The 25,605-nt window shown below is 40.5% G+C and overlaps 4 protein-coding genes across 10 annotated transcripts in view; 1 reads left to right on the top strand and 3 right to left on the bottom strand.

Annotated features, from left to right (window-relative positions):
• Positions 1-1,271: 1,271 nt before the first annotated feature.
• Positions 1,272-9,899, bottom strand: LOC120451359 (ubiquitin-conjugating enzyme E2-17 kDa). The gene is made up of 6 exons (XM_039634995.2): positions 9,725-9,899; positions 9,112-9,655; positions 6,063-6,126; positions 2,914-2,945; positions 2,217-2,400; positions 1,272-2,144 (listed from the first exon to the last, which is right to left on the bottom strand). Exons 2-6 carry the CDS (start codon positions 9,133-9,135, stop codon positions 2,005-2,007), a joined length of 444 nt encoding a protein of 147 aa, XP_039490929.1. The 5' UTR covers positions 9,136-9,655; positions 9,725-9,899; the 3' UTR covers positions 1,272-2,004.
• Positions 9,900-10,188: 289 nt separating this feature from the next.
• The window catches only part of LOC120451354 (nucleoprotein TPR), a 57,562-nt gene continuing 42,145 nt past the window's right edge, over positions 10,189-25,605 (top strand). For 2 of the 6 annotated variants that reach the window (XM_039634984.1, XM_039634988.2), the window contains exon 1: positions 10,189-11,193. In XM_039634984.1, the coding sequence (XP_039490918.1) occupies positions 10,747-11,193 (447 nt within the window). In that variant the 5' untranslated portion in view covers positions 10,189-10,746. Of the gene's footprint in view, positions 11,194-20,274; positions 21,085-25,605 lie in introns of those variants that run through there. The other 4 variants (XM_039634985.1, XM_039634989.2, XM_039634987.2 and 1 more) reach the window with 3 other exon arrangements.
• LOC120451358 (regucalcin) lies at positions 16,747-17,796 on the bottom strand. Its single transcript, XM_039634994.1, has 2 exons — positions 17,078-17,796; positions 16,747-17,001 (listed from the first exon to the last, which is right to left on the bottom strand). Exons 1-2 carry the CDS (start codon positions 17,794-17,796, stop codon positions 16,809-16,811), a joined length of 912 nt encoding a protein of 303 aa, XP_039490928.1. The 3' UTR covers positions 16,747-16,808.
• On the bottom strand, positions 17,778-25,538 carry LOC120451355. 2 transcript variants are annotated; one of them, XR_005616376.2, is made up of 4 exons: positions 25,352-25,538; positions 22,888-25,293; positions 17,953-18,046; positions 17,778-17,796 (listed from the first exon to the last, which is right to left on the bottom strand). XR_005616376.2 is itself a non-coding variant. In XM_039634991.2 (2 exons), the coding sequence occupies exons 1-2, from the start codon at positions 25,352-25,354 to the stop codon at positions 22,903-22,905; spliced, it is 2,394 nt and encodes a 797-aa protein (XP_039490925.1). In that variant the 5' UTR covers positions 25,355-25,538; the 3' UTR covers positions 22,781-22,902. The 2 variants fall into 2 exon arrangements, 1 of the variants encoding a protein (XP_039490925.1); XM_039634991.2 differs by lacking the exons at positions 17,778-17,796; positions 17,953-18,046 and having other exon boundaries at positions 22,781-25,293.

Genomic DNA, 25,605 nt, shown 5'->3' with positions numbered 1-25,605 from the left:
TTGCCGTGGAAGAAAGAGACTCGAATCGAAGTGAAGAGAAGAAAGAGCAGAAGAAAGGCCGAAAGCTCGCTCTGAATTTGAAGCTTTGGCGACGCGAGCACGATTCTTCTCATACATTGCATATACTATATAGATTTGAATTGATTAAATGCTAATTTAGCATGCTGTGGTCGTTGCCGCCATCGGCGATCTTACACTGAACTTAAGCGGGGCTTCCTGAATATCAATTCGCTTTGAAAAGAAGGATATATAAATCTGCAGATTAGCCATCTCTTCCTTGAAATCATTCCAGTTCATTGTCAAACATGCTGCGTAACTAAATAGTTATTGTCAACCAGGTCGTTGGAAAATTTTCACCATTTACCACCATTTTATAGCACCCTTGGCATATTTTTATTTTTTGCATAGTCTACTTGTATAATTTCTTACCTTAATGCCAAAACACTTTGAATATTTATACTTTGTTCTGAGCTGTCGTGTTCTTTCTATCAAATGCCCTTCGCATTGACACGAGTTGTTAGGTTTTCTTGTTTTAAGCATCTATCAGTAATCCTTCTCAGAGCAAAAACCATTAAAAAGTGTAATTGTTGACCTGAGAGAGCTGTCACTTGGCTTTTTATTGCCATAAGAACAAAAGTTTGTGGCAACCCATTTCAAAGTCCACTTGATGTTTAATTAAAAAGCTGTTGCGCACTGAGAATATAAGACAAAATTAGCCCGACTGACTGGCCTAATAAAAATTATCAGCAAACCACAAACAGATCTCTACAACATGCTAATTAAATAAACAGCCTTCTTAAAATTAAGAAGGTAAAAATGGCAGTGGAACAGAATAAAGTTTGTGAGCTCAGAAAACAAAAGCAAAATATAGCTGAAACAAAATGCAGCAGCATCAGTTTACTAATTCATATGTTTTTCGCAAATCTCAAATGTAGGCAAATCAAAGTAAATCAGTTACAAAACAAATGGTAAGCCAAAATGAACAATTTAACAAGCTTTCTTGAGGCATTACAAAAATTAACATATATTTAAGACAGCAAGATTTCTATTTAAATATTCTTTTATACAAAATGAAGCAATTGTTAAACAATTTGGGCAGCACATGCAATAAACCCTATATTTGCCAAACCTTAAGTGATTACAAACAATTTAATTGATCAAAAGCGAAAAGTGGCTTAAAGCAGGCAGTACCTTTCTACACGCTTGATGTTAAATTGAATTTTTGCAATTTTTATTTTTCCGGTTCTTTAAATATAATATAATAATAATAATAATTTTTCCAGCTGATTTTTATTTGTAGTTTTTTTTTTCTTTGTATTTAAACTTATTATGTTGATGCTGTTGTTGGTAGCTGTCTAGCTTTTAATGTTTAATGCTTACATAATTTTTCAGTAATTATTATTAAATTATTTCCGTTTATGCTGTTCTGTTTCTGTTCGGTCAAACACACACTTATTCCCAGTTCGCCACCAATCCGCCAGTTGCTGCTCCAGCTACCACTGCTGCTGCGGCTGATGTTGCTGCTGATGTTGCTGCTGCGGCTGCGGCTCCAAGGACTCCGTTCCGCTGACGTTTGCCGCCGCTGTTGCTCTTGGTACCGCCGCCAAATTTGCTGCTCCTAATGCTAATGCCGCTGCGAAGGCGGTAGCAGCGGCTGCAACGGCGAAGATGACTGCGGCAGCTGATGATCTTGTTGCTGCTGCTGCCGATGTTGCTGCTGATGTTGCTGTGGCGAGTGTTGGTGTTGTTGTGGTTGATGCTGCTGTGGCCGCAGTTCCTGCTGATATTGTGGCTATTGTTGTGGACAACCGCACGGCGGCCATTGCCAGTAACAATGACGCGGCTGCAGCTCCTCCTCTTCTGATTCTGACTATTGTAAACTGTTGATGTTATCTTTGTTGCTTTTGCTGTTGCTTTTACTGTTGTTGTTGCATCTGCTTTTACTGCTGCTGTTGTTGATGTTGCATTTGCTGATTCTGTTGGACTGCTGCAATCTGGAACGCATCACATAGCATACTTTCTAGTCCACTCTCGTGCCAGCTCATTGTATTTTTCCCGATCGGTTTTATATATTCTGGCAATCTCTGGAACAAGAGGATCGTCTGGATTGGGATCACAGAGTAGAGAGCAAATTGATAATAAGACTGAAAGAGAAGAGGACACATATTAGCTTCGTCGTTTCAAAGTTTTAAAATCAAAGTTTCAAATGGACTCACCTTTTGAAATAGTTAATGCTGGCGACCACTGAGATCTTAATATATCGAGACAAATCGATCCATTGCTGTTAATGTTTGGATGGTATATGCGCGTTGTAAAAGCCACTTTGGGTGGTTTAAAGGGATAGTCTGTTGGAAAATGTATAGTTAAGAAGAATACACCTCCTTGATAAGGGCTGTCCGGCTGTAAGAAAATGTGAATAAAGGCTATTAGTAAAAGCTGACTAGCTCACTACACATATATCCCTTTACTAGGTTTATTTAGAGGTCAAATCTTAGATTGCGCTCTCTTGAAAAATAAAGTTTAATCTTTGTTTAAAATAAAACCATTTAGTTCCAAAGTAAATATTGCGAGCTTTAGACGCCGGCTACAACGTTTATAAAAAGTTTATTGGATTCTTCTATAAGCCATTGCGAATTATTCATGTATGATTACAAAAGCGCTTTTTCAATACGTCCAATCATTCGAAAGCATCTTTCTTATCAAATGACGTATTGGCTTTTTTTTAATACAAACAAAGTATTATTTCATTACTTCATTCTAATTTAAATTAATGAATTAATAATCTGCTATTTCGAACAGTAAACAATCGCTAATCAAACCGAAAATAAACCAATACAAAGTATTTCAGGATACAAATTAAGCAAAGATAAAGATCCTGCTCGATCTCTCCGTGTGATTTCAAAATCCTCTTACCGGGCCCATTATTGTAGCTTGCCAGTGAAATACTGTAAGAAAAAAGAAAAGGGTGATAAATTAATAAAACACTGGTAAAAACGTAGTTTAGATAATGTTATAGAACCCTACAGAGCAAACAAAAAGTGCACTGCAGTAAACGCTCTTTGTTCGCTTTGATTTGCATTGAGTCCTGAAGGGGAATTATTGTGAGTACGGGGAGCAGATCTTAAATATTTGCATTTGATAATGGGATGCTGAATCTTAATATCTTAAAAGCCTTGAATTTGCCCTTCGCTCAAAATTGAAGCGTATATTCCTCGCTTAAGTATGGTTCAAGAAATGAGTTCATACTTAGAAACTGTTTTAGTGAATTACTGTATTAATAAAATAAAGTTTCAATAACCGCCCCGAAATGTAATCTCCTGGAAGTGCGATTCATTTCCCCCTGCCGAGGTTCGCCCTGTCTAGGCCCCAGTGTATGTGCAGCAAAGCAATGCAGCAATCTCGCTCTCGTCTAAATAAGTGCACCACTCTCTCAGTGCCGCCCACCACCCCACCACTTCCTTGCTCATGGCCACGCTCTTTAGCGATTCCCCCACAAAAGAACAAACACAAACAATGCCAGCCAAAGAGCCTTGGCACCGACAATTGGCAGCACAGCGTCAGCAGCAGAAACAGCACCGAATGCTCTCCCCCTTGAAACAAAAACCAAATTCTTATGGGGAGTATACCTATGCCGAGATACCCTGTAACCAGCCAGGCTCTATAATACACAGAGGAAGTTTATGCAGCTCTGCTAGGAAATTCATATCTATTTACAACTTAGATAGTGCTCTAAATGCTCATATTCTAAATGGCGGATATTAGGGCACTGGACATTCTAAACTGAATTCATGCTAAGCAAACCTTGATTATTATTGGCATACATGGCCACGAAGTCGATATATCCTTTTACCCTGCACAACATCGCATATATATACCCTTGTACTCTGTGAGAGAGCAGAGCACGAAACGTGTGGCAGTTGGCTCAGAATCATGGCCAAAACAGCGCTACTGGCCATGCCGTCAATGTCGTTCTGGGGAACGAATCGAATGCGACTGGGAAACGCTCTCTGTTTTGGCTGAGAACTGTGAACGGAGGACGGAGAACGGCGAACTGGGAACTGGGCCCTCGGTAACCAGCTGCTGCTGCTGCCTTGACCATAATTACACGAAATGCTCATTTGTCCATCTGCAGAATGGAGTTTGGGCCAGGAAAATGCGTCGGTACTCGGTCGTATTGTGTTTGCTATAACGCAGACGAAAGTAATCGCATAGCTGCAGCCATACTGATTAATACCACTTAGATAACAATCAATCATTTCCGAGCATCGCTAAGCAATAAAAACCCAGGTGGAGTCAAGTCATCATATGCAACAAGATAATATGAATAAAAGCAATACATATTTCAAAAAAAAAAAAAAGTGCAGCGCATTGTAAGAGTTGATTAATTGGCATGCTGATTTGCCAAGTTTTCTAATCCGACCATGGTAGCTTAGTTCAAAAGCATTCAATCAACGCTGAGTTTTAAATACCTGATTAAATCATAAGGCTTCTTTTGTCGTACTACAATTTCAGTGGATTAATTCCACACACACACACAGACATAGATAGATAGCCCCACACTGAGCAGAAAATGCAGGGGGAAGTTTTCATGCACTCGAGTGAAAATTCGCCACCCAACCAACACCCAAAAAACCAAAATAAGCCCCGCCCTCAGCTGCAGTGCCTTTCTTTTACCCCAGTTGCTGGGAAATTGAAGGCAGGGTTTGCAAAAAAGCAAAATGATAACACAAGCAGAGTGATAAGAACTGCGGAAATAATTAACTTTGTTCCTCAATATATATGTACGTAGAAATAATTACACCTATGTATATACAGACATACTTTTAATTGTATATAATATGGACGTTTAAGTGCTGTTAATAGAAATCGAGTGAAATCGCCCCGCTGTCCGCCATTATCAGCAAACGATGACAATTATCATTATTATTTACTGTTTCACGGGAACTTGAATGAGTTCGGTTTTCTTACGAGCAGAGAAACTGCAAATTGCTAACGAAAGTGCTGGGAAATATAATATATTTCAATATTTGGCCAATTCTAATTAATGTTTTCATTTGCATTAAAGTTAACCATGCAAATTTTTTAAGCTTCCGTAATTCGAATATATAAAAGTGCTGCAAAGCATTCACAGGAAAATTTTTATAGTTTTTCAGCTATAAATATAATTTATATATTACTTTATTACATTCTTTAGCTTTTTGCAGATTGATGTTAGCTAGTTTAGTTGACCTCTTTCTTTCTAAAATCTCTTTTCTCACAAAGTACGCCTGTGTTTTTGACCGAAATCGTCGACACCACGGCTATATAATTTTCGATTTCACTTTTTAGTGACGTCATTGGAGAGTGACCCCCATACGGCCCCCACCTCTCACCCCTTCCTCTTTGGGGGAGAGGGGGGCTTTTCAGTAACGGTTGTCTGTATGCAGTACAGCTCTACGTGCCATAACGTAACCGAATCCGATCCAAAAGCAGCGTGAATTTGTTGGCTAATTGCATGTTGGCTTCGCGAATTTTCAAATCGAGTTTAAGACAGCGAAAAAACAAGAACCAAGTCATGGCGATCAGCTGTTTGGAGGCCGTCGCTATCGTGAAATAAAGAACCAAATCCAAACTTGGCGCAAAAGAATCCCAAATTAGCAAAGTCCAAACTAAAAGTAACCGCAAATAGGCAAACAAACAGTGAACAAATTTTGTGCGTAATATGCCTAGTCACGATCGAAATCTATGACGTGGTGATGGTCAATCGACAATATTTGCATTTTTCATTAGCGATTCCGAAACGGAAACTCCCTAGATACTGTTTCCTAGTATATATGTAAAATATGCCTAAAAATTGCTATATCCACGATCTATATAGTTACTATTCCCTCACTAGACTTACTATACATTCTACATACAATATATGACCCAAGACTTGACAACTCGGAAATATTTCGCATACTTTTTATGTCTCGGCTCCCACACGATGTGGTGAAATCAAAGCTTGGCTTCGAACTTCCCAACATAAAACCACTGACTCACTGCAAATCAACGAGATGTTGAATAACATCAACCATACTTACAATCATCTCCAACTGGACCGGCTGAACATTGTGCAGGTGGATCTCTGCCCAGATCTTGCAGTTCCTGTGGAACAAATACATTTTCCGATTAGTCGTTAAATACATATGCTTAAATAAAAGTGTTTGAGATCTGATGATCTATGATTGGCTTGTTAGAACGCAAATACATCCCTTCAGAAAATACAGAACATTGGCAAGTTTTTCAAACCTTAGCTATAAAAAAGAACTAGTTTTAAAATAGTATACCTAATTTCTAATCAGACCTTATATAAGAATTTCCTTGCTGATCGCAACCCAATTTTCTAATTAGTAGGTTTCGTTACACGAATTTGTAGTACAGGAACCCCCGAAAGAGTTATCGAAATGGAAAATTGTCAAAAGTGCATTTCATGGCTATCCGCTTATGTTTTCCGGTAGTCGGTTCTTTTGTTTTGGTCTATGATGCAGCTTAATGTGCCGCGGTTTTCCGGGTGTGCGTACATGGTGTGTGGTTGACATGCAAATGATGTAAATTTTAAATGCAGATTTTAAAAACAGAATTGTGGGGATACAAAATAAACATTTTTATGCGAGAGTTTCGTTCGAAGCGAGTGCGAGCGAGAGGGAGAGACGTGAAAAATCAAGTTCGTTGGCCCGGACCACAAATGGCGCTGTCTCCTTCTGCCCCACCCCCCGCCCACTCGCTCCGTCACTGTTGCACTCGCACGCACACAGCTGAGCGACTCCCCTCCCTCTCTCTCTCTGCCTCTTTGGTTCTTCATCACTTATCACAGCTGCCCCACACGCACACAGACACACACACACTGCTACCAAAAGGGGAGAGAGAATAAGGTGTAAGGTAAACCGGCAAAAAAAAAAACCAAGAATATACATATAAAAAGAATAATGAAGATGAGCTGCGAAAGAAGAGCGCGACTCAGTGAAGAAGTGTGGGGAGGAGCAGCAGGGAGAATGAAGGAGAGCGAGAAGACTGAGCTCCTGGGTGTGTGTGCGTGTGTTTGTAACGGCACCCCAAAAATCAGAGTGGAACACAACAAAAATAGCCGTCGCGAAAAACACCGTGTTTCTTTGCCCCATCTCATTTACTCATTTCGGGAATTGTACCTGTTGAGCAAAAATAAATTACAAGAAATTGTTACATTTCTTTTTTCGGTTGGAGTAGAAGCCGCTTATGACTCATATCAGACGAAACAAATAAAAGTAAAAAAAAAAACACACACTTGTGCACAGCAAGAAATTTCGATATTAAGATCAATATTGGACCAGATGTACTGGCCATACACACAAAAGCTGCAGCTATTTAAGGATTATTATTAGGAGTATTACCATACTGAAATGATTCAGTAAGGGTGAATGCCATATCATTTCGTTCAGTGTACGTTCAAGTGAACTCCGATCTGCGTTTAAGCTGACTGTTCTCTCTCGCTCTTTAACTCTCTTTTTTGGCAAATGGGGCCATCTAGAGAAAAAAAAGACCTTTAAAGAATTGACCACAAAAAGAGGGGCGTGAGGAATTTTAAGAGTTTACTACAAAGTATACTTTTATTTCCGGTTTGCCGCTTGCCATTTCGTTTTCATTTAAGCAGGCATTAAAATGTTATAATGGAAAGAAAACTACGAAAAATGAGGAAAACTCAATGGCCATGACGCCGACGCAGGCAGCGCTGCTTTTGTCGAGACAGTCAGCAGACCCCTCGCCCCACACGCTCGCACACATACACACACCAACAATATTCTCACGCTCGCACACACGCATAGATAATGAACAAATTCCGCATTCACTGCTCATTTTGTATGTAAATTATGCTTAATTATAATTTATAACTAATTATTTTGGGGGCCCCTTTGGGCTGACGGTGTTTTGCAACACTAAGCCCTGCTAGCACTAACACACTTGCGCTCTCTTTGGCTCTGCCCCATTGCGCGAGCGAGACCGAGAGAGGCCTCAGCTGTCGCGGGCAAAGGGAGTGCGCCAAGGCCAGAGCGAGATGGCATGCAATGGCCATAGCCAAGTGATGGCGAGACTTTGTATTTGCGAGCGCGTTGGTGTGTGTGCGTGTGGGGTATGACTATGATAACCGGCTGCAAACGTAAAAAAATCCCAATTTGCCAAGTAACATTTCCACAACTTCAAGATATTACTAATGCTTTTGAGGAAGGCTGGGATGACTTGGGAAAAATAACGGGTTGTCAGGGCCTTGAACATGTTTTTTCCCAATAAAATTTTGGGGGGTAAAAAGACATTTACTGGACAAGGACAAACGACGCGCAGGCACTTTAAAAATAATTATCGAAGCACGCACGCTAGAACCACTCTACCTTAATACATATACAAAAATATATATACTTGGGGGCAGCACCATTTCTGAATTATCAGCGCAAAAAGTAGGGTTAGGTTAATTTTATACGCTTCTTGCTTTTGCTGTTTTATTTTTTGCTGGATCTTTCTGCGGCGCTGGCAGTGTGTGCGTTTGTGTGTGTGTGTCTGTGGCGAGAGTGAGTGTGTGTGCGAGTGCCGTGTACAGCGTGTATTGGGTAACAGCGCCCGTAGAGCTGCGAAAACTCCGCCGTATAGTTGCATTAATGTAAATGCATCCAGGTGCCCGGCACACACGCACACTCACGCACACAAACAATGCACATTTGCATTGCACTTTCACGCACACGCATCGCACACACACACACACTCTCGCAGAAGTAACGGAAACGATGACTGCACCACACGTTGCCTTGCCCACCACACGCACACATCCCTTTTTCACCACCCTCAAAACTTTTAATCTGCTCCTAATTATTAACTTATTAATTAAATGGTAATGGTAAAGCCACAGCTCAATTTCTCCCTTCCCTCTTGCACGCTTCTTTCCACCCGCTTCTTCTTTCTCTTTGTCGGGTACTACCTACGTTTCACATTTCTTGCATAAAATTTTTCTCCCGTTGAAAATTCACATTTTTGCCTACTTTCAAATTGATGTATTGCCAAGTGTTCTGTTCTTTTTTTTTTAGTCCGATTTGCATAGTTTTTCGAGTTTTTCCTTTTTTCACATACCTTATTGATTCTTTTTAACGCCATTTTCTGATTGAAATTTGATTTTCTGGGTTGTGTGTGTGTGTGTTTGGTTGGTTGTTTGCTGGTGTTGGTGTCTCGCGTATTTCTTTTGTTCTTCGCACAGAATTCGGGTTTTATTCAATATATAATCCTCCTGCTTAGAATTGAACGAAAAACGAAACACAAAGCTGCGTTGCGCCTTTAGAACTTTGATGCTAAAATATGGCTCTCTCGGTTGTATGTCCCTTGTCACGAAATAAAGCAGCACCAGCGCACTGCGAGTAAAAACGGCGACCCGACGAAGACTACGGCGATGATTATTTTTTCACAATCAATGCGGGGCCTTTCGACCGTTTGTGCGAGAGAGACGACCGTACAAGAGCTGACACCGCTACGAAGCACTATTGTGTTGCCGAAGCGTGCGACCGAGTGAGACGAATGGTGTGCGTGTCGGGTGGTAGTGTTGCGAAACGGCAGTCCAGCAAAGCAGTCCAGCTATATGACCTTTTCGCTCGGGGTGGCCAGATCGATTGGGTGGCAACGCCTTTGTCGGTGAGGGGTGAATTAGTTAATTACAATTTGATTGTCAATGGAAAACTCTTGTCATACTCACTTTAGGTCGTGAATGCCCGAAGAGGTAGCTTTACCGGCAGCGAGGTGGTGTTTTGTTTTTTCAAAGTACCTTTTTATCGGTGGTGCGTGCGCCAAAAAGCTTGCAATTTTTTTTTGTAAACTTGTTAACACACAACGTGTTGCAGGCTGCCGGAATGTTTTCACTGAGCAATTTTGATCTGTAGGTGATCCGGGCTACTGAAATATTTCCGCCTAGCTACTGGGTTGCATAATAGACAGGGCGTTAATTTGAAATTTAAATTTACGCCAGAGCGCTGGTCTGGCAACGCCGACTTGCCAATACTGGCTACTTATCGATATTACCCGTTGCGCCATCGTTTTTTCACATTTTCAACTGGCGCTACCGGATGTGTTAATAGCCAAGAATAGTGTGAACAGTTAAAACAATCGATGGTATCAGGAAGTAATCGGTGCTGTCAACATTCCCGATACACCGATAGTATCGAATAAACATCGATTTGTTGTTCCAGCTCTAACTACCACTGTCTGCAAAATATTTTAAACAAAAGTGCTTCTTAATTAAGTAATTTACTTATTATTAGGGTTTCTTTTGTTTGGACCTGGGCAGAATTACGGTTGTGCAAGTGTTTCGTTTGGTTTGTTGGCGTGTTTATCCTAGTTTGGCGGCCCTTTGGACTAGTTCGTGTATCGCCATCTCGCTCCCACCCCCGCAATCGGCTTCGTGCGTATTTTTTTGTGCATTTTTACACAGAACTCACACTTTTGTATGGTCAAAGAACTTGTACTTTATTTTTGCACTTGAAGAACAAGAAAAAATGAAGAAAGCGATGTGCAAGTGGTAATCACTTATTTTTGGCAAGCGGTTAACTTCGCTGACTTTTGACCAGCGAAAAAGATGGAGGAGGATAATGCCAAGGCCCTAAGTAATAACAACAAGAACAACAACAAGGGACGCCAGCAGCTGCAGGGACACGCCCACAGCACCGCCCACGCCTCCGTCGATATATTTATATTCGATTTATAGTAGCTGCAGTTGTAGTCATGCCAACAACAAAAACCCAAACACAGACAACAACAACTTGCAGTGAAGAGGAAGAAGCGGCGATAATACGAGAAAATTGCGATACGCCAATGGCGACCCCAGCAAATACAACAACAGCAAACACAACAACTGCAGCAGCCACAACAACAACAAGAACAGTAAATACGCACAGGCAAGAAGAAGAAGCACCGGCAGCAGCCGCAGCAGCAGTTGCATCCACATCTAGTGTCACGAAAACAGCAGCCGCAGCAACAACAACAGCAACAATAAACATATTATCCGCTGCAGCGGGATGCCACAAGCCGTTATTCTTCAGCCGCCGCTTTCAGGACAAACGGAACTTTAGCTCGCTACCGCTCTTCGTCTACGCGACCTCGCCCTCAACGCACGCCCACTCAGCGGACGGAGTAGGCGTGGCCAAGGAGGCAGCCGCTTTTTGCCACAAGGTGAGTTTGTTGTTCATAAATCTAGATAAACTTCAATATAATAATAAGAGAAATAGGAATCTCAACGATTTTAATTGCTAATCAAACAAAAAAGTATGCAGTTCGAGCTACCAAATCCAACAGAGCAAACAAAAATAATTAAGTTCTGCTTAAAACAGATAGTTTAAAATTCAGGGGATCAATTTTGCATGCCAGAATAGTAATTATAATAAAACCCCCATGGGTTTTGTTACTCGTTTTCCACCTTTCACTTCCACCCGCTCTTTCCGCTCTGAACTTGCGTAATGGATCACTTCCGCTGCACTTGCAACTTGGGTCGTGTCATATCTGAATATGTAATTCCCGCCCAATTCATTGTTGTTACAGTAAGCTCGGCCTATAATGAACAGCGCTACATAAATCTATATCGTTTCTTCGGTTATACCAAAATGGGTTCTTGATTCCGATTATGAATTCAATAATGGTATTTGAATTAAATTGTAAATAAGCTTATCTCAAAACAAATATACTTTCTTTGCCTGATGAGTAGCTTATATTCATATAAACATGGCATTAGACAATATGTAATTTTAGCATAGCACGTTTTTGCTCTTATAGTCGCTTAGTACTGTACTATATTTATAAACGTTCTGCATGGCTACCGCAGTCCGCCTATCAGTTCCTCTCGGAAATCGGTGCATGCAGAATCAGATCTCCATTGGAAATGCGTTTTTAATGTTAATCACGAGCGGCTTTAAAAACTGTTTACACTGCGTTTATTTGGGGCTGTGTTTTTTGTATATTTTCATATCAGTGCCTTTTTTTCGAGTTTCTGCAGTGCGGTGATCGCTCAAACGTGTCAGACATTAATGAGCCAACCGCCAACCGCCAAAGCCGAGCGTAACTGTGCTTTGTCTCATTTTGGTGGGCGAAGGGGACGAGGAGAGGATGAGGGGGGGCGGTATGGGCAGGTGGGTACAGGTGCAGCCATTGACTGGCGAAGCGCTCTCCTTTTGTTGCCGCCCGCTTGCGGTTCGTTCTCTCCCTACCTCCCTCCCTCCCTCCTTCTCTCCCTCCCTCGCATGCCAACCATACAGTCTGCCCTCTCTGTCGCGCACTGCAACGCTTCACTTGTGCTTCACTGTGCTTGTTGTTTTTGTTGCAGTTCAGTGAGTTGCGACTTGTGCGCTGCTGCTCATAAGCTTCATTAACGTACGGCAAACGCAGACAACAAAGCTCCCGAAACAACAAATGTTTGCCAGTATTTTTGCCCAGCTTCGGTTTTTCCCGATGCTACACACATTTTTACGGTCTGGAAAAGTCGGTAGGATTGGTCAGAGGCATCCTATTGTTCATTTCCTTAAAACATGATAGGAGTTAAAGGTAATTTCCTGTTGGAAAAAACAAATACATTCTAATAAAAATAATCTATTTTAATTTAATTTTTCTAAGAGAATAATATATGTTTAAAGAATAATAATAGAAACATAAGGCAATTGTGTAATGCCTCGTATTTATTGCCTTTTAGACCGTAAAACCTGGTCAAAACATTAAATTTACATAAAGTTGCAATAACTTGTAAACCTTTTTTATTACCAACGTCCAATATTATTTTTATTATTCAATCAAATTGAGATGCAATCTGCATTTTAAATATTTTCCTTACGTATTTCTCATGCTTTCTTTTCAAATTTGATGATCAGATCGTTTGACACTTTCCACTGGTTTACTGCGCTTTCTAACGTGGGTTTCCCAGAAAAGTGCCCAGTGGGTGTGGCACCATCGCATATGATATGCCCCACTCGGTGTGATAGGAATGTTTGTGGGCGATATTTTCCTGGCACAGTGGAACATACACTCTGATTGATAAGGGAGATGAAGTCTAGATTCTTATCAAATAGTTTGTGCTAGAACACGTCACAGAATAAGAATTTAAACAATTAATTAATAAGAACTCTCTTATTCCCTTCAATTATGTTATTTAAGGCTTGAGAAACAGGCACCTTTTGTGTTCACTGTGTCAATATTTAATCTCTTTTTCCCAAGGTGGCCCAAAAAGTGTAAATAAGGCCTTAAATATCCATTTATTTACCAGAGCCACTGTGACCACTGTCGGTCATGAACCGAAAGTTTCAGCCTCTGTTGTTATAATACAATTACGCTGCTTTGCTGTTAGATCAGTCCTCCTTGTTGGGTGTTGTTTACATTTTCAAATTTAAATCAATTTTGTTTCTGATTGCGGTTTAAGTGGCAGGTTCCAGTACCCACTCCCCAGTTTTCATTTTTCAGCCCCATCTCTTGTCTGTCTTCATGTTTATTGCTGCCATATGTGCTCGGTATCTGGAACTGTATCGGTCTGTGTGGCATTCTCGTGTTGTCAAACAATGCGCATATGGATACAGTATCCGTATCTGAATAAATGTATCTTTTATTACCCATATATTGTGGGACAGTTGTTTTGGGTGCAGCGCAAACAATTGTCGAAACGATCTCTCATCTCCCTCGCCCTTCGCTTCCATTTCTTTAGAAATATGTTTTTGATTGCCTTGGCACCCTGGAGACCTCCTCGTTTCCCACAACTTTTTCTAGCCCCCGTTTACATTTCACTTACAATCAATATTGTGCCCTTTTTTCAATTGAGGCGATATGTATCTGCATCGATTTATTGCTACTTATTTGAAATGGTTTGATTTTGTAAGGCAATCGTTAGTTTTGTTTTATTTTATCAATCATAGTTATCATAGAGTTTCCGCCTGAAGCTCGTTTAACTTCTAATTACGGGTGATTTGGTTATCTTGAAAATGGAAAAAGCGATAAGATAAAATGACCAAATATCCATTGCGACTAAAAATAGATATTATTGCTAGTGAATACGCACAAAAAAATTGCAATGAAAATCGTTGTGTATTATACACAAATACATGATTTGCCATTTCATAGAGATTAGATTAAAATTGTCAAAATCTTCCACAGACAGAAACTTACAACAAATACTATCAAATAAGTACGAGCCCCTAAACAGTATGACGTATCAACTGGTATATGTTTGCCCAATTAAGTAGTAGTATCTCCCTGGTACTTCAAAAAAAACCATTCCAATTCCCTTCTAATCTAAACCGTTTGCCCTACAAAAATAAAACCAAGGGCGTAGCACTCTATACTACTATACATACAGCTGCGAAAAAAAAAATAGCACCACTTGCCCAGTAAAACTTTGAATAAGTCTCCTATCTACAATTTTGGGTTTAAAAGGATCTGAAATACCTTTTTAGAAAGGTTAAACAATTCACTTTTTAGAAAATAAAAAAAAATCACAATTGTTCTATGAATTCTTAACTTATTTAAGGAACTTTATGAAAAATGACAAAAAAGGGCGAAAAAAATAATAGCACCACTTCATAAAAAATGCTTTAAACATAAAATATAAACTTAACAGTAACAAATTCATTAATAACAAGTGATTGTATATTAAAACTACGCCGATCCCATTAATTTAGTATTTGGTAGTGTATCCTTTATTAGCAATAACAGCTGCGCAACGCTTTGGCATGGAGTCAACCAGGTCCTGGCACCGTTTTGGGGTTATATTGCTCCAGGACTCCTTAATCACGGTCCATAGGCTTTCGTTATTAGTTGGCTTAAAAGCTGCAACTGCCTTTTTAATATCCGACCAAAGGTTTTCGATGGGATTGAGGTCTGGCGACTGCGCAGGCCACTCCAGAACATGAACTGATTTATTTTGGAACCATTCCTTGGCTTTCCTGCTGGTATGCTTGGGGTCATTGTCTTGTTGGAAGACCCATTTTAGCGGCATATCATATTCAGCAAAGGGTAGCATCACCGTCTCCAAAATATCCACATACACATGCTGATCCAATATGGTTTTTATCCAATGTATTGGTCCAACTCCATAGTAAGAAAAACATGCCCATACCATTACACTGGATCCGCCGTGTTTAATTGCTTCTACTGTGTCGTTTGGCTTATATTCGGTGTTCCTAGGGCGCCTTACATTCGATCAAGATCCATTGCCACCAAAAAAAACCACCTTGCTCTCATCTGACAATAAAAAGTTCGTCCATCTTTCGCATGGCCAATTTAAATGTTCCTTGACGAACTTAATGCGTTTGGGTATGTGTCTCCCATTTAAAAAAAGGACCTTTCCTTGGACTACAGCCTTTTAAACCATGTTCCCTTAGACATGTGTGAACTGTTTGCACTGTTGCGGATATGTTGAGATCCTTTTTCAGTTCGGTAGGAGCTTTAAATGGATACTTCTTGCTCTCGGGCACTAGCCTTTTGAAGATATGGGTGCCCAATGATTGTTTTTTCCCACGTTTTTCGGGATTCTCGTTGTAGGTGATTACATTTCCTATAATTTTGTTTGAGCATTGAAGGATTTGGCCAATATTTCTAAAAGATTTTCCTTCAGAAATGAGTTTTTTGATCAAGTCAAGTTTTTCTTCAGTACAGTGCTTTCCACGTCCCATTTTAATGATTTTTTTAAGGAAATTTTTTAAAAATCGTTTTCGAAATAATAGAACAAGTGACAAGTTTCATAACCACATGCTTTTTACCAAAGCAATCCTTCGATTATTATTGATTATTTGAAAAAACCGATAGTGGTGCTATTTTTGTTTTCGCCTCATTTTAGACCTTGCCGCCCAAAAAAAATTATAAAAAATGAAGGTATGAACAATTCAAATTTTTTTTTTCATTTTTGGATGGGAAAAATATCTAGCATTATGCGAAAAATCAGTATTTGGTTCTATCGGTACCTTAACCTTAATTTATTTGATCGATAACAAAAAAAGGTATGGTGGTGCTATTATTTTTTTCGCAACTGTATATCAATTTCACAACAAATCCATTGATTTTGTGGAGTGGTTCTCACTTATCTTGCATGGAACCAGGGGCTTGATTCGCATCCCTTAAGGTCAAAGCTCTTTTTTTTATATTTGCATGGTTCTTATAATCAAAAGTCTGATATGTCATGAAATGTCATGTTCCAAAATAATTATACCCCTTGGTATTAGAGTAAACGGGTACTAGATTCGTTGAAAGGTATGTAACAGGCAGAAGAGAGCGTTTCCGACCATATAAAGTATAAATATTCTTGATCAGGAACAATAGCCGAGTCGATATGACCATGTCCGTCTGTCTGTCCGTCCGTATAAACGCTGAGATCTCAGGAACTACAAAAGCTAGAAAGTTGAGTCTAAGCATACAGAATCCAGAGACATAGACGCAGCGCAACTTTGTCGATTTATGCTGCCACGCCCACTCTAACGCCCAAGCATATAAAGTATGTTTGATATGCTAACAAAAAAATTATGATCGAAATTCACCTCCATGCCCACATTATTGAAATGTTGTTGATTTTTTATAAATTAATTTTTTTTTTTGTTGCCAATTTTTATTGATATGACAAGAAGATTGTTTACCCTTCTCGTTCGCACTCCCACCAGCTGAGTAACGGGTATCCGATAGTCGAGGAACTCGACTATAGAGTTCTCCCTTGTTTTTAGATTGGACAGATTAGATAGTAAATGAGAAAAATAAGGAACTACCAAGTTTAGTGAACAAGCAAACGTTTGGTTATTTAATTAAATGCTATTATACAAGTACTCTACAATCTAGATCTTCAAACTAACTCCGGCGTAACCCTTGGCATTGAGCCCAGTGACCTGGTAGGTGGTGCCAGCTGGTTTGGGCTGGTCGAATTTGTTGGCGGTTGTCACATACAAAATATCCAAGCTGGGACCTCCAAACGCCACCGAGGTGATTTGTTTGGTTGGAATTTTGATCTCCAGCAGGATTTTACCGGTGCTGCATTAAAAAGATTATTTATTTGATAAGATTATAATATATAATATTGAATTCGAATGAAGGACGATAAACTCACCTTGGATTCACCTTGAAGACGGTTCCACCGTTGAAGGTGGCCACGTAGATATTGCCCTCGGTATCTACGGTCATGCCATCAGGGAACAATGGTCCTTCGGGGCGGATTTTCCTCAGATCGAAGACGACCTTGGGGTTGCTTACGGCTCCAGTGCTCTGATTATAATCATAGGCCAACACCTCGTGGTTGTTGGTGTCGATGAAGTAGAACTTCTTGGCCTTGACATCCCAGGCCAGGCCATTGGAGATGCCCACCTTCTCCCGAATGGACTTGGGTTGTCCGCCGGCCTGCCAGCTGTAGAGATCACCGTTCCATTGGGTGAAGATGTCGCCACTGGTGGCCATGGTGCCACCGTAAAAACGACCATTGGGATCGGTTTTGGCATCATTAATGCGGTTGTCCTTCCGGTCCGGTTCCACCTCAAACAGGGTGCGAGTGACCTTGGCCACTGCGGAGACTCCATCCCACTGGACGATGACCGTGCGACGACCGCATCCTACGGCAAACTCCTGTGGTTTGTTCTCAACCGGCAGAATGAAGGAGGCAAACTCCTCGCCCTCGATTTTCGACTTGTACACCTTGTTCTGCTTGAAATCGTAGCGATTAATGCCGGCCGATTCGAGGTCCACGTAGTACAGACTCTGGCGATCCACATCCCAGTGGGGCCCCTCGCCCAGGGCGGCGTAGGAATCGGGAAGAGCTTCAACCTTGTACGACATCTGAAATGTGGAATATTATTATTACGGGTTTTCATGTTTGCTCAGTTCGAAATTTCCGATTAAATGACACAATGACGGCAACGTATTATATAGAAATTAGGTTTCCATATATAAATATAATTGAGCATGAACAAGTAACACTCTCTTTTTTCTCACCTTATGGAAACCGTTGAATACTTCTCGGTCAGCTAACGTTCGCAAACTGAATTGAATCCGGTTAGTTTAATGGTTTTTATAGAGGTTTCCAGACCTACACATGGCAAATTGATAAGCAATTATTTAAGTTTGTACACAACTGTTATCAAATTATGACACCAACACAGAAAAACACCGGCTAAATTAATTATTGAGGTAGAAACCCTAATCTATGATGGTGCACATTTTCAGCGACACTTAAATAAGCTATAGAGAGAGCTGATAATTTACTTTACGAATCGGCAGCAAACATTATTTATTAATTTTGTATTCATACCTTTTAAAGAAAGGTGTACACTCTCGACCTCACAAATCAGAATCTCTTTTAATACCAGTTACTCGTAGAGTAACTTAAGGGGTAGAAACCTTAATCTACGATGGTGCACATTTTCAGCGACTCGAATATTCTATAGAGATTCTGATACTTCACCTAACGAATCGAAATTTCATTATTTATTCAAAACTATTAAAGAAAAAGTGTGCAATCATCCACACTCCTGATCTTACAAATCAAAATGATTATCAAATATCTGTTGTCTTATCATGTCCTCAAATTTCTCACAGAAAAATTACCCCATTTGCAATCTCCACACACATTTGAAAGAATTTATCAAACAAAGTCCAGCTGTTGTCCCTTTTCATGAAATGATACATGCTTGTAGATATAATTAAGGCTAGGTTTGCTTTCATATTTCATTTTGGTAGCCATGACAAGGCGCATAAAGTGTATGGAAATGAAAGGTCGTAAAACCATACGATTTGTCTTATCAATTTCCATAAATAAGCAACTCAAACTCGAGTTGTTTTTCTTTTGAGAGCGCGAGCAAGCGAGCGGGTCATTGATTAAACCTTTTGCCGTGGTTCCATGGCAACTTGGTCTTGGTGTGTTGTGCCCTTCACGTGTCCCACTAGCACCCCAATGAAGTGGAGTGGAGTGCAGTGGAGTGGGGTCTCTTAAACCTACTACATGGTATGATATTAGTTTGCCAACTGTGCCAACTGCGCCTCTGTCCCGACTCCTTGGCGGGTAATTAAGCAGGGAGGTGGAGTCAGATAAGAAAGGCCGTCCACTTGGACAGTGGGTCACTCGAGCGTTGTCTCCCCGCTTTGGTCTTCTGCTGTACTTGTCCATGGCGGCTTTTTCTCTCCTTCATATGGCTGGGCAACATCAACACCAATGCCAACAACCATAATAAAAACTAATGAGTTGCTCTGCTGTTATACCCGCTGTTCGTAGTTAGTGGGGTATACTATAATCGTGCAGAGACTTAAAGCCAGAGATATACAATGAAATCTATAGTATATGTAATAAAGAATAAGTAGTGTACTTTTATATTTATTGAACACTAGATTTTTTGATTTTTGGCGGAAGCAAAGTACTTTTTAAATTTAAGCATAGGTATCTTATAGTCGCAACGTTCGTTGTCGGTTCTAACTTGCTGTTGCTGCTGTCCGATGTGGCTGATGTCTGCGATGTGTCTTTGGCCCAGTGCATTACCCTTTGCCACACTTTACACGCTTGCATTCTTTTGATTTCTTTATTTCTTTTGTGCTCCGGAGTGCTCGTGGAGTTCTGTCTTAATTATCTGTAATTGATTACATCTAAGCGGGCGCCCTAAGTGGCGATTGTTTACCTAGAAATTAAACGCACCTAACAACAAATACAGTGCGTAAACAAATGAAAACAAGGCGTGTGTCTGGAAGACAAATAACCTTTGCGATGATAGGATCCTCAAAAATAAAAGCCGAAGATGATGCAGCAGATGCAGGTTTTGTATTGATACATAACAATGCTCTTTGGTGCTTGAAAACACTTTCTCTTTGAGTTTGGCTCACTATGAATTTCGGTCCGCTCTTTATTCAGCTGGCTGAATACGAATTACTCACTCAATATTATAATTAACAGGAAAAGGTTTGGATTTTGTCATATATACCTAGCAAAAGTAAAAAATGTTATTAATATATGAAAATTTACTAATTAAAAAATTAAATTAGAATAAAAAGTTATCTGGGAATCCATAAAAGACCCAGTTTCTGTACTGGCTCCTACTCAGCGCTCACATGACTCATGCCAGTCAAGAGCTCAAGAGCTAGCAGCTGCGAGGGCTAGCAGTTAGCCGCTAGCCAGTCTCACTCGATTTCCGCTCTCTCGCTCGGCGATTCGCTGCCCGTAAATGTATCTTTTCTCTCTCTCCGTAAATGTATCGCATTCAGCGAAACTCAACAAACTGCTCGCAGCTGTTGGGTTGGACTCTCGCTGGCTTTATTTTCCTTTAGTTGTTTAACAATTGCAGAGCCGCGTACAACGCGATAACGCTTTGTTGGAATTATTTTTTTCCTCGTATCTCTGGTACTGAAATTGTATCTGCAAGATACACGTATATTCTTCTGCCTAGCGCACGCACGTGTCTCAATATTTTGTAAGCAAATATATATACATAACCAAATGCAACAACAACAAACCTAGTGTTCAAGGGCCCCAAACAAAGAGCAGAGACTGCGTCATCTGATCTCGGGCAGCTGAATCACTGCACAACCTTTATTCTCCACCCGAGTGTGCTTAAGTGTCTGTGAATTGCAATTGTGTGCTGCGAAGACGCGCTTCGATCGCGTTCTATATTTTCGGTTCGGTATAATTTAAGCGGCTCGCACTACGAATAAATACTACTAAATAAACCCACGAGATCGCATATCTCTCATTTTGCATACTAAATAAATCAATAAATGATATCTAGTTTCTGACGCCCAGGTATTACGAAACCCCGGCACTAAAAGTGAAATTTTAAACGCAACAACCCAAAAGCCCCCGTAGCAAAATCGAAAAATATTTATCTCCGTGTGTTGGCAAAAAAAAAAATAAATAAAAAAGAAAAGAAAATGAAAAGTGACTTGTGACCGTATCAGAGAAATCAAATGATTCCACAGTCGAAAATATCAGTAAATGAAACCGAAATAAACCCACTTAGACATCGCAGCTCATTCATTTGGATTAATCAATTTTCATTTTCGGACAACCGACCAACAGGCATGCTGCATAGCGACTTCAACATTCTAACTGAGACCCGTTTTAAATGAGATTTAACTAGATAAATGGTGCGTATCTTCAATCCTACATACATGTATGTAGTTTGTATAACCCAAATGCGCCTTGATAAATTGAATGTCTTCCACATCGGTTTGCTCAAGCATCTAGCGGAAGTCGAAATCGCTTTGAACAGATTTTATAACCGATTGATTTTAATGTTGTGGTATTTCCTCCACATGATTCTGAAATAAATCAAGTGGAGAACGGGGTTTCACCCAAAAAAACTAGGTGACTTGAGGATAGCTTTCAATGGTTTGGTTCTACGAATTGTAACAAATATTTTTAAAAATTACTCCTACATTTTAACTACAATTCTGTATAAAACAATAAGTATTCCAAAGCATTAATACAATACGATTTAAGTATTTCGAAAAAGGAATAAAAAACTGTATAAATTGTATATTTATTTTCTGAGCTTGTGTTAAAATATCAAAATAAAGGGAAGACATATAAATTATTTAAGGAAGTATATATATGACTCAGCAATTGATATATTCGTATTACTGCATTCGCAACTACTCATTGCTTGTTATTTCATTGTGTTTAATAATGTTAAGTAATGTTTCTGTGATGACGGCTTGAGTTCAACCACCTCTAATGCACCCGCATTCCCGTCATAACCTTGCCCAATGCGAATTATTTACTGATCCCATGCCACCCCAATCCCTGCCTGCATACTATGTAAATATATAAATGTATATTTTTTGCAATGCACTTTTCTGCACTTCCCTCACTACATTTGTGCCACCCCCCTTGTAACCTTGTGCATTTACTTAGCTAATTGCATAGACAAGCTTCCAAATGACCAAGACAGCGCCCCTCCTCGCTTCTCACTGTGTTTATCTTGTTAATTAAGAATATAACTAACTAGTGGTTAACTTTTAATTGTTACTAGACGGTAATTTGTATGCAAGCCCACAGCTAGAATTTCGTTTAGAGATCGTAAGAGTCTGCTATTATTTTAGCCGGGTTCTGTGCGAGTCACTTGTGTCATTCGTTTCGGATTGATTATGCACGGTCTTGACTCGGTTGAAAGCACACCCCTCTGCTTGTTTTATATACCATGTTACTCAACTTGTGGCATTTCCATGCGGGCTCTTTTTTTTTATATATTTTTTCTTTTTGGTTTAACTTCCCCGGCCAAGTCGGTTCGCTATATAGCAATTATTATTGTATACAACTCACTTTATATCTATGAAACTACGTGTGTGTGCTTTTGCCCTCTTTGTTTGACTTTTGCGCGGCTTTGTTGGCATTTTTAATTGTTTTGGCTGCGTTTTGTACCCTTTTTATGTTATTGTTTGATTCGGCCTTTTTCCGCTTTTTTGTTCGGTGAAATTTGTCGCCAAAGCTTTGGATATTTCATATTTCCAGCTAAATTTAAACACAAAAACTCAAAACGTAACTTGTCGCTGCCAAAACGTTGGTTAATTAAGTTCTCAAACCAATTGGTTGCCTTTCTATTTCACTGTTTTATTTTTCCAGTTCCGCTTTGACTTTTGTTTTCTTTTCGTTGATAATTGCTTTATCTGGAAATTTAAAAAGAGCAGTGCAAAATGGAGAGCAAAGCTAATTGGAAACGTTTTCTCATTGCAATAACTTTCGATATTTCCCACAATATTGGTAATAACTTCTTAAATGTATCTGAATTCATTTTTAAAACTGAGCAATTGCTATAACCCTTCACTTTTTGATACATCATAATTTATGTATGTGGTGAACACGCCTTTATTAGTTTGTGATAAATCATTAGAGAACGTTCTTACGGCTATTATTCTACCCTTGACACAAAAACGATTGTATCTTCATACCTGCATCATACACCTTCACACTTTTTTAGTACGATCTGTGGTTTTCCTTCGTCTGCTCGGCTGTTTGCAGTTTTCGAGCTTGATCGCTTTGCAGTTTTCAAGATTTGTTGTTTTGCAGTTTTCGAGTTTCACTGCCATGCAGTTTTCAAGTTTTATCGTCTTGCAGTTTTCCAGTTTTATATCCCAGGACTTTTCCAACTCATCAGAGTGTTTCTTTGCAGATTCTGCGTGTAAAAGTTGGTCCTTTTCTAGATTGATTGTTTTACTGTATTCCCTAGGAATTCCTTTCTTTTGGCTATAATTATCCTTTTCTTGGGATTTCCTTGGAATTTTAATTACTCTGCACTTATCCTTCTTCAGACTTTCCTTTTTCCGATTATTGCACTTCGAGGCATAATCGCCCGCTTTCTTAGGCACAACACTATCCCTAACCTCATTACTTTTTTTGCGACAATCTTCCGCTTTTTTGGGTTCTTCCCTTCGATTCATCTCAGCTTCGAATTGAGCTTGTGTTTCTGTCTTCATTTGGAAAGATTTTACGGTCAAGTTGTTATTTTTTGGACCTTCTTTAGTTGAACAGATATATTCCTTTTCTTTGGTTATAGCCAAATCCTCGCAATTTTTCAGCTTACTCTGTTTTGTCAGCCTTAAACATTTCGACGCTCTTTCTACAATAGGACATTCTTTCTTTTCTTTGGGCTTTATAGATCTTTCAGGCTTACTGCTCTTTAGATTTGAACACGCTTTACTTGAAGCCATTTCTTCCGCTTTTTTGAGTTCATCCATCGATTTCATATCGGATTCCGCTTGAGCTTGATTTTCATTCTTCAGCTTTAAGCATTTCAAGGTGTCGTTGTCCTTTTTGGAAAATTCTTTTGTTGAACAGATATTATTCCCTTCTTCGTTTCGCTTCTGCTCACTCTGCTTTTCCAGCTGTGCAAATTTCGAGGCTTCTTCGTGCGTTAAACATTCTCCCTTTTCTTTGGGCTTCATAGATATTTCAGACTTACTGCTTTTTAGATCTGAACAGGATTTACTTAAAGCCATTTTCATTTCCTTGCAACGCTGCTTTCTGGCCAATTTTCGACAGCGTTCTTCCTCTCGCTCTGCCTCAGTTGGCTGTACAAAAGTGAACAGCCGGAAGGTGAGCATGTCTGCCGACATGGCGTTGACCAGCACCACCGTTCCCTTTTGGCCTGCCTCCAGGATGTCCATCTTGGCCAGCATCTTTAGGCCCGATTGCATGATGCGACAGTAGTTTAGGCTGCCGTAAACCATTTCCCTGACGAGGAGTGGGAAAACGCCCCGAGAGAGCGAGGATTGAGCGGCCCTATGTTGGCAGCCGGTGAGCATCACAATGGGACACGGCGGCCTCATATGACTGATCATCTGGGGCACAATGGAGCACGGACTGGCCACCACTATGGCCTGAGCCTGACCCACCGTAGCCGCCTCTGCAATTGCCGTGGTTATCGCCGAGATGTGATTGGCAGCCTTCATCCGGACTTCTCTTCTGAGGTTGTTCTGAAGGCTCTCATACCATAAAATCGACTCGACTTTCTGGCAGATTCTGGCCATGCACTGCACACATTGCACCGGGTACTTACCCTTGGCCGTTTCATCGGAAAACACGAGGGCATCACAACCATCAAAGATCGCGTTTGCCACATCAGAGGACTCGGCGCGAGTGGGACGTAGCTTGGTTATCATCGAACTCATCAGTTGGTTGGCACAGATCACAGGTTTCCCCACTTTGTTGCACTTGGCCACGATCGATTTCTGCGCCAGCGGCACAGCCTCCAATGGTATTTTGCTGCCCAAATTGCCAAGGGCCACCATTATGCCATCGGATTCGCGGATTATCTCATCTATGTTCGCCAGACCCTCTCGGCTCTCGATTTTGGAAATGATCCCTATGTGCTCACTTGATGGACCCAGTGCTTGGCGAATTTCCCTTGGAGCTCTGGCATCGCGAATGAGCGACGCAAAGATCATGTCTACCTTGAGATCCACGCCAAACTCGAGGTCCAGCTTGTCTTGCTCGCTTACGGCAGGTGTATCATCCGGTATGCCTTGTGGATGGATTTCCGGGCCCTTGGTGTCAAGGGCGATGGCCAAGCTCCTGGGAAGACCCGTTTCCTTCACATAAATGGAGATGGCCTTACGAGCCGCCTGGATTGCCTGGCAGTGGCAATTGTGGCTGCCTTGGGACATGTCCAGTCGGACCACCCTCATCCCAGCACGAATAAGTTCAAGGAGAACCTCGGGCTGGTTGGATGAGGGTCCACTGGTGCATATAATGCTGGTGAGGGGTAACCTCCAAGATGGTGCTTGGAACTGAAGGCGAGATTGGTAGTCCAGCTGGGAGAGGTAGGGTCCGCGGTCCAGCTGGAACTTCTTGGGTTCCTAGTGAAGATTGTTGGAGTAATGAAGTGATTTAAATATTAAAGACCAAAGGGCGCACCATCTTCCTTTTGCATTTGTCGGCAAAGCAGCGCAATCTAAGGCTCGATGGAAAATTTAAACATGGTGACGCAACGCAGAGGTTTGCCCTCTGACCAAAATATACGGCGTATTTTCGAATTTTGAAAAATTTCGAGTATTGCAAGCAAAAAATGTGTAAAATTTAATAAAAATCTGAACTGTAAGGCTAAACAATTATGATCAAAGCGGAGATAAGGATGTCTGCATTCAACACTTTTAAGTGCACCTCCATTA

The sequence above is a fragment of the Drosophila santomea genome, chromosome 3R (assembly GCF_016746245.2).
Source record: "Drosophila santomea strain STO CAGO 1482 chromosome 3R, Prin_Dsan_1.1, whole genome shotgun sequence".
In the NCBI taxonomy this organism is placed as follows: Eukaryota; Metazoa; Arthropoda; class Insecta; order Diptera; family Drosophilidae; genus Drosophila; species Drosophila santomea.
The sequence above is the reverse complement of the archived record's forward strand: the minus strand, read 5'-3'. Positions and strand labels throughout refer to the sequence as shown.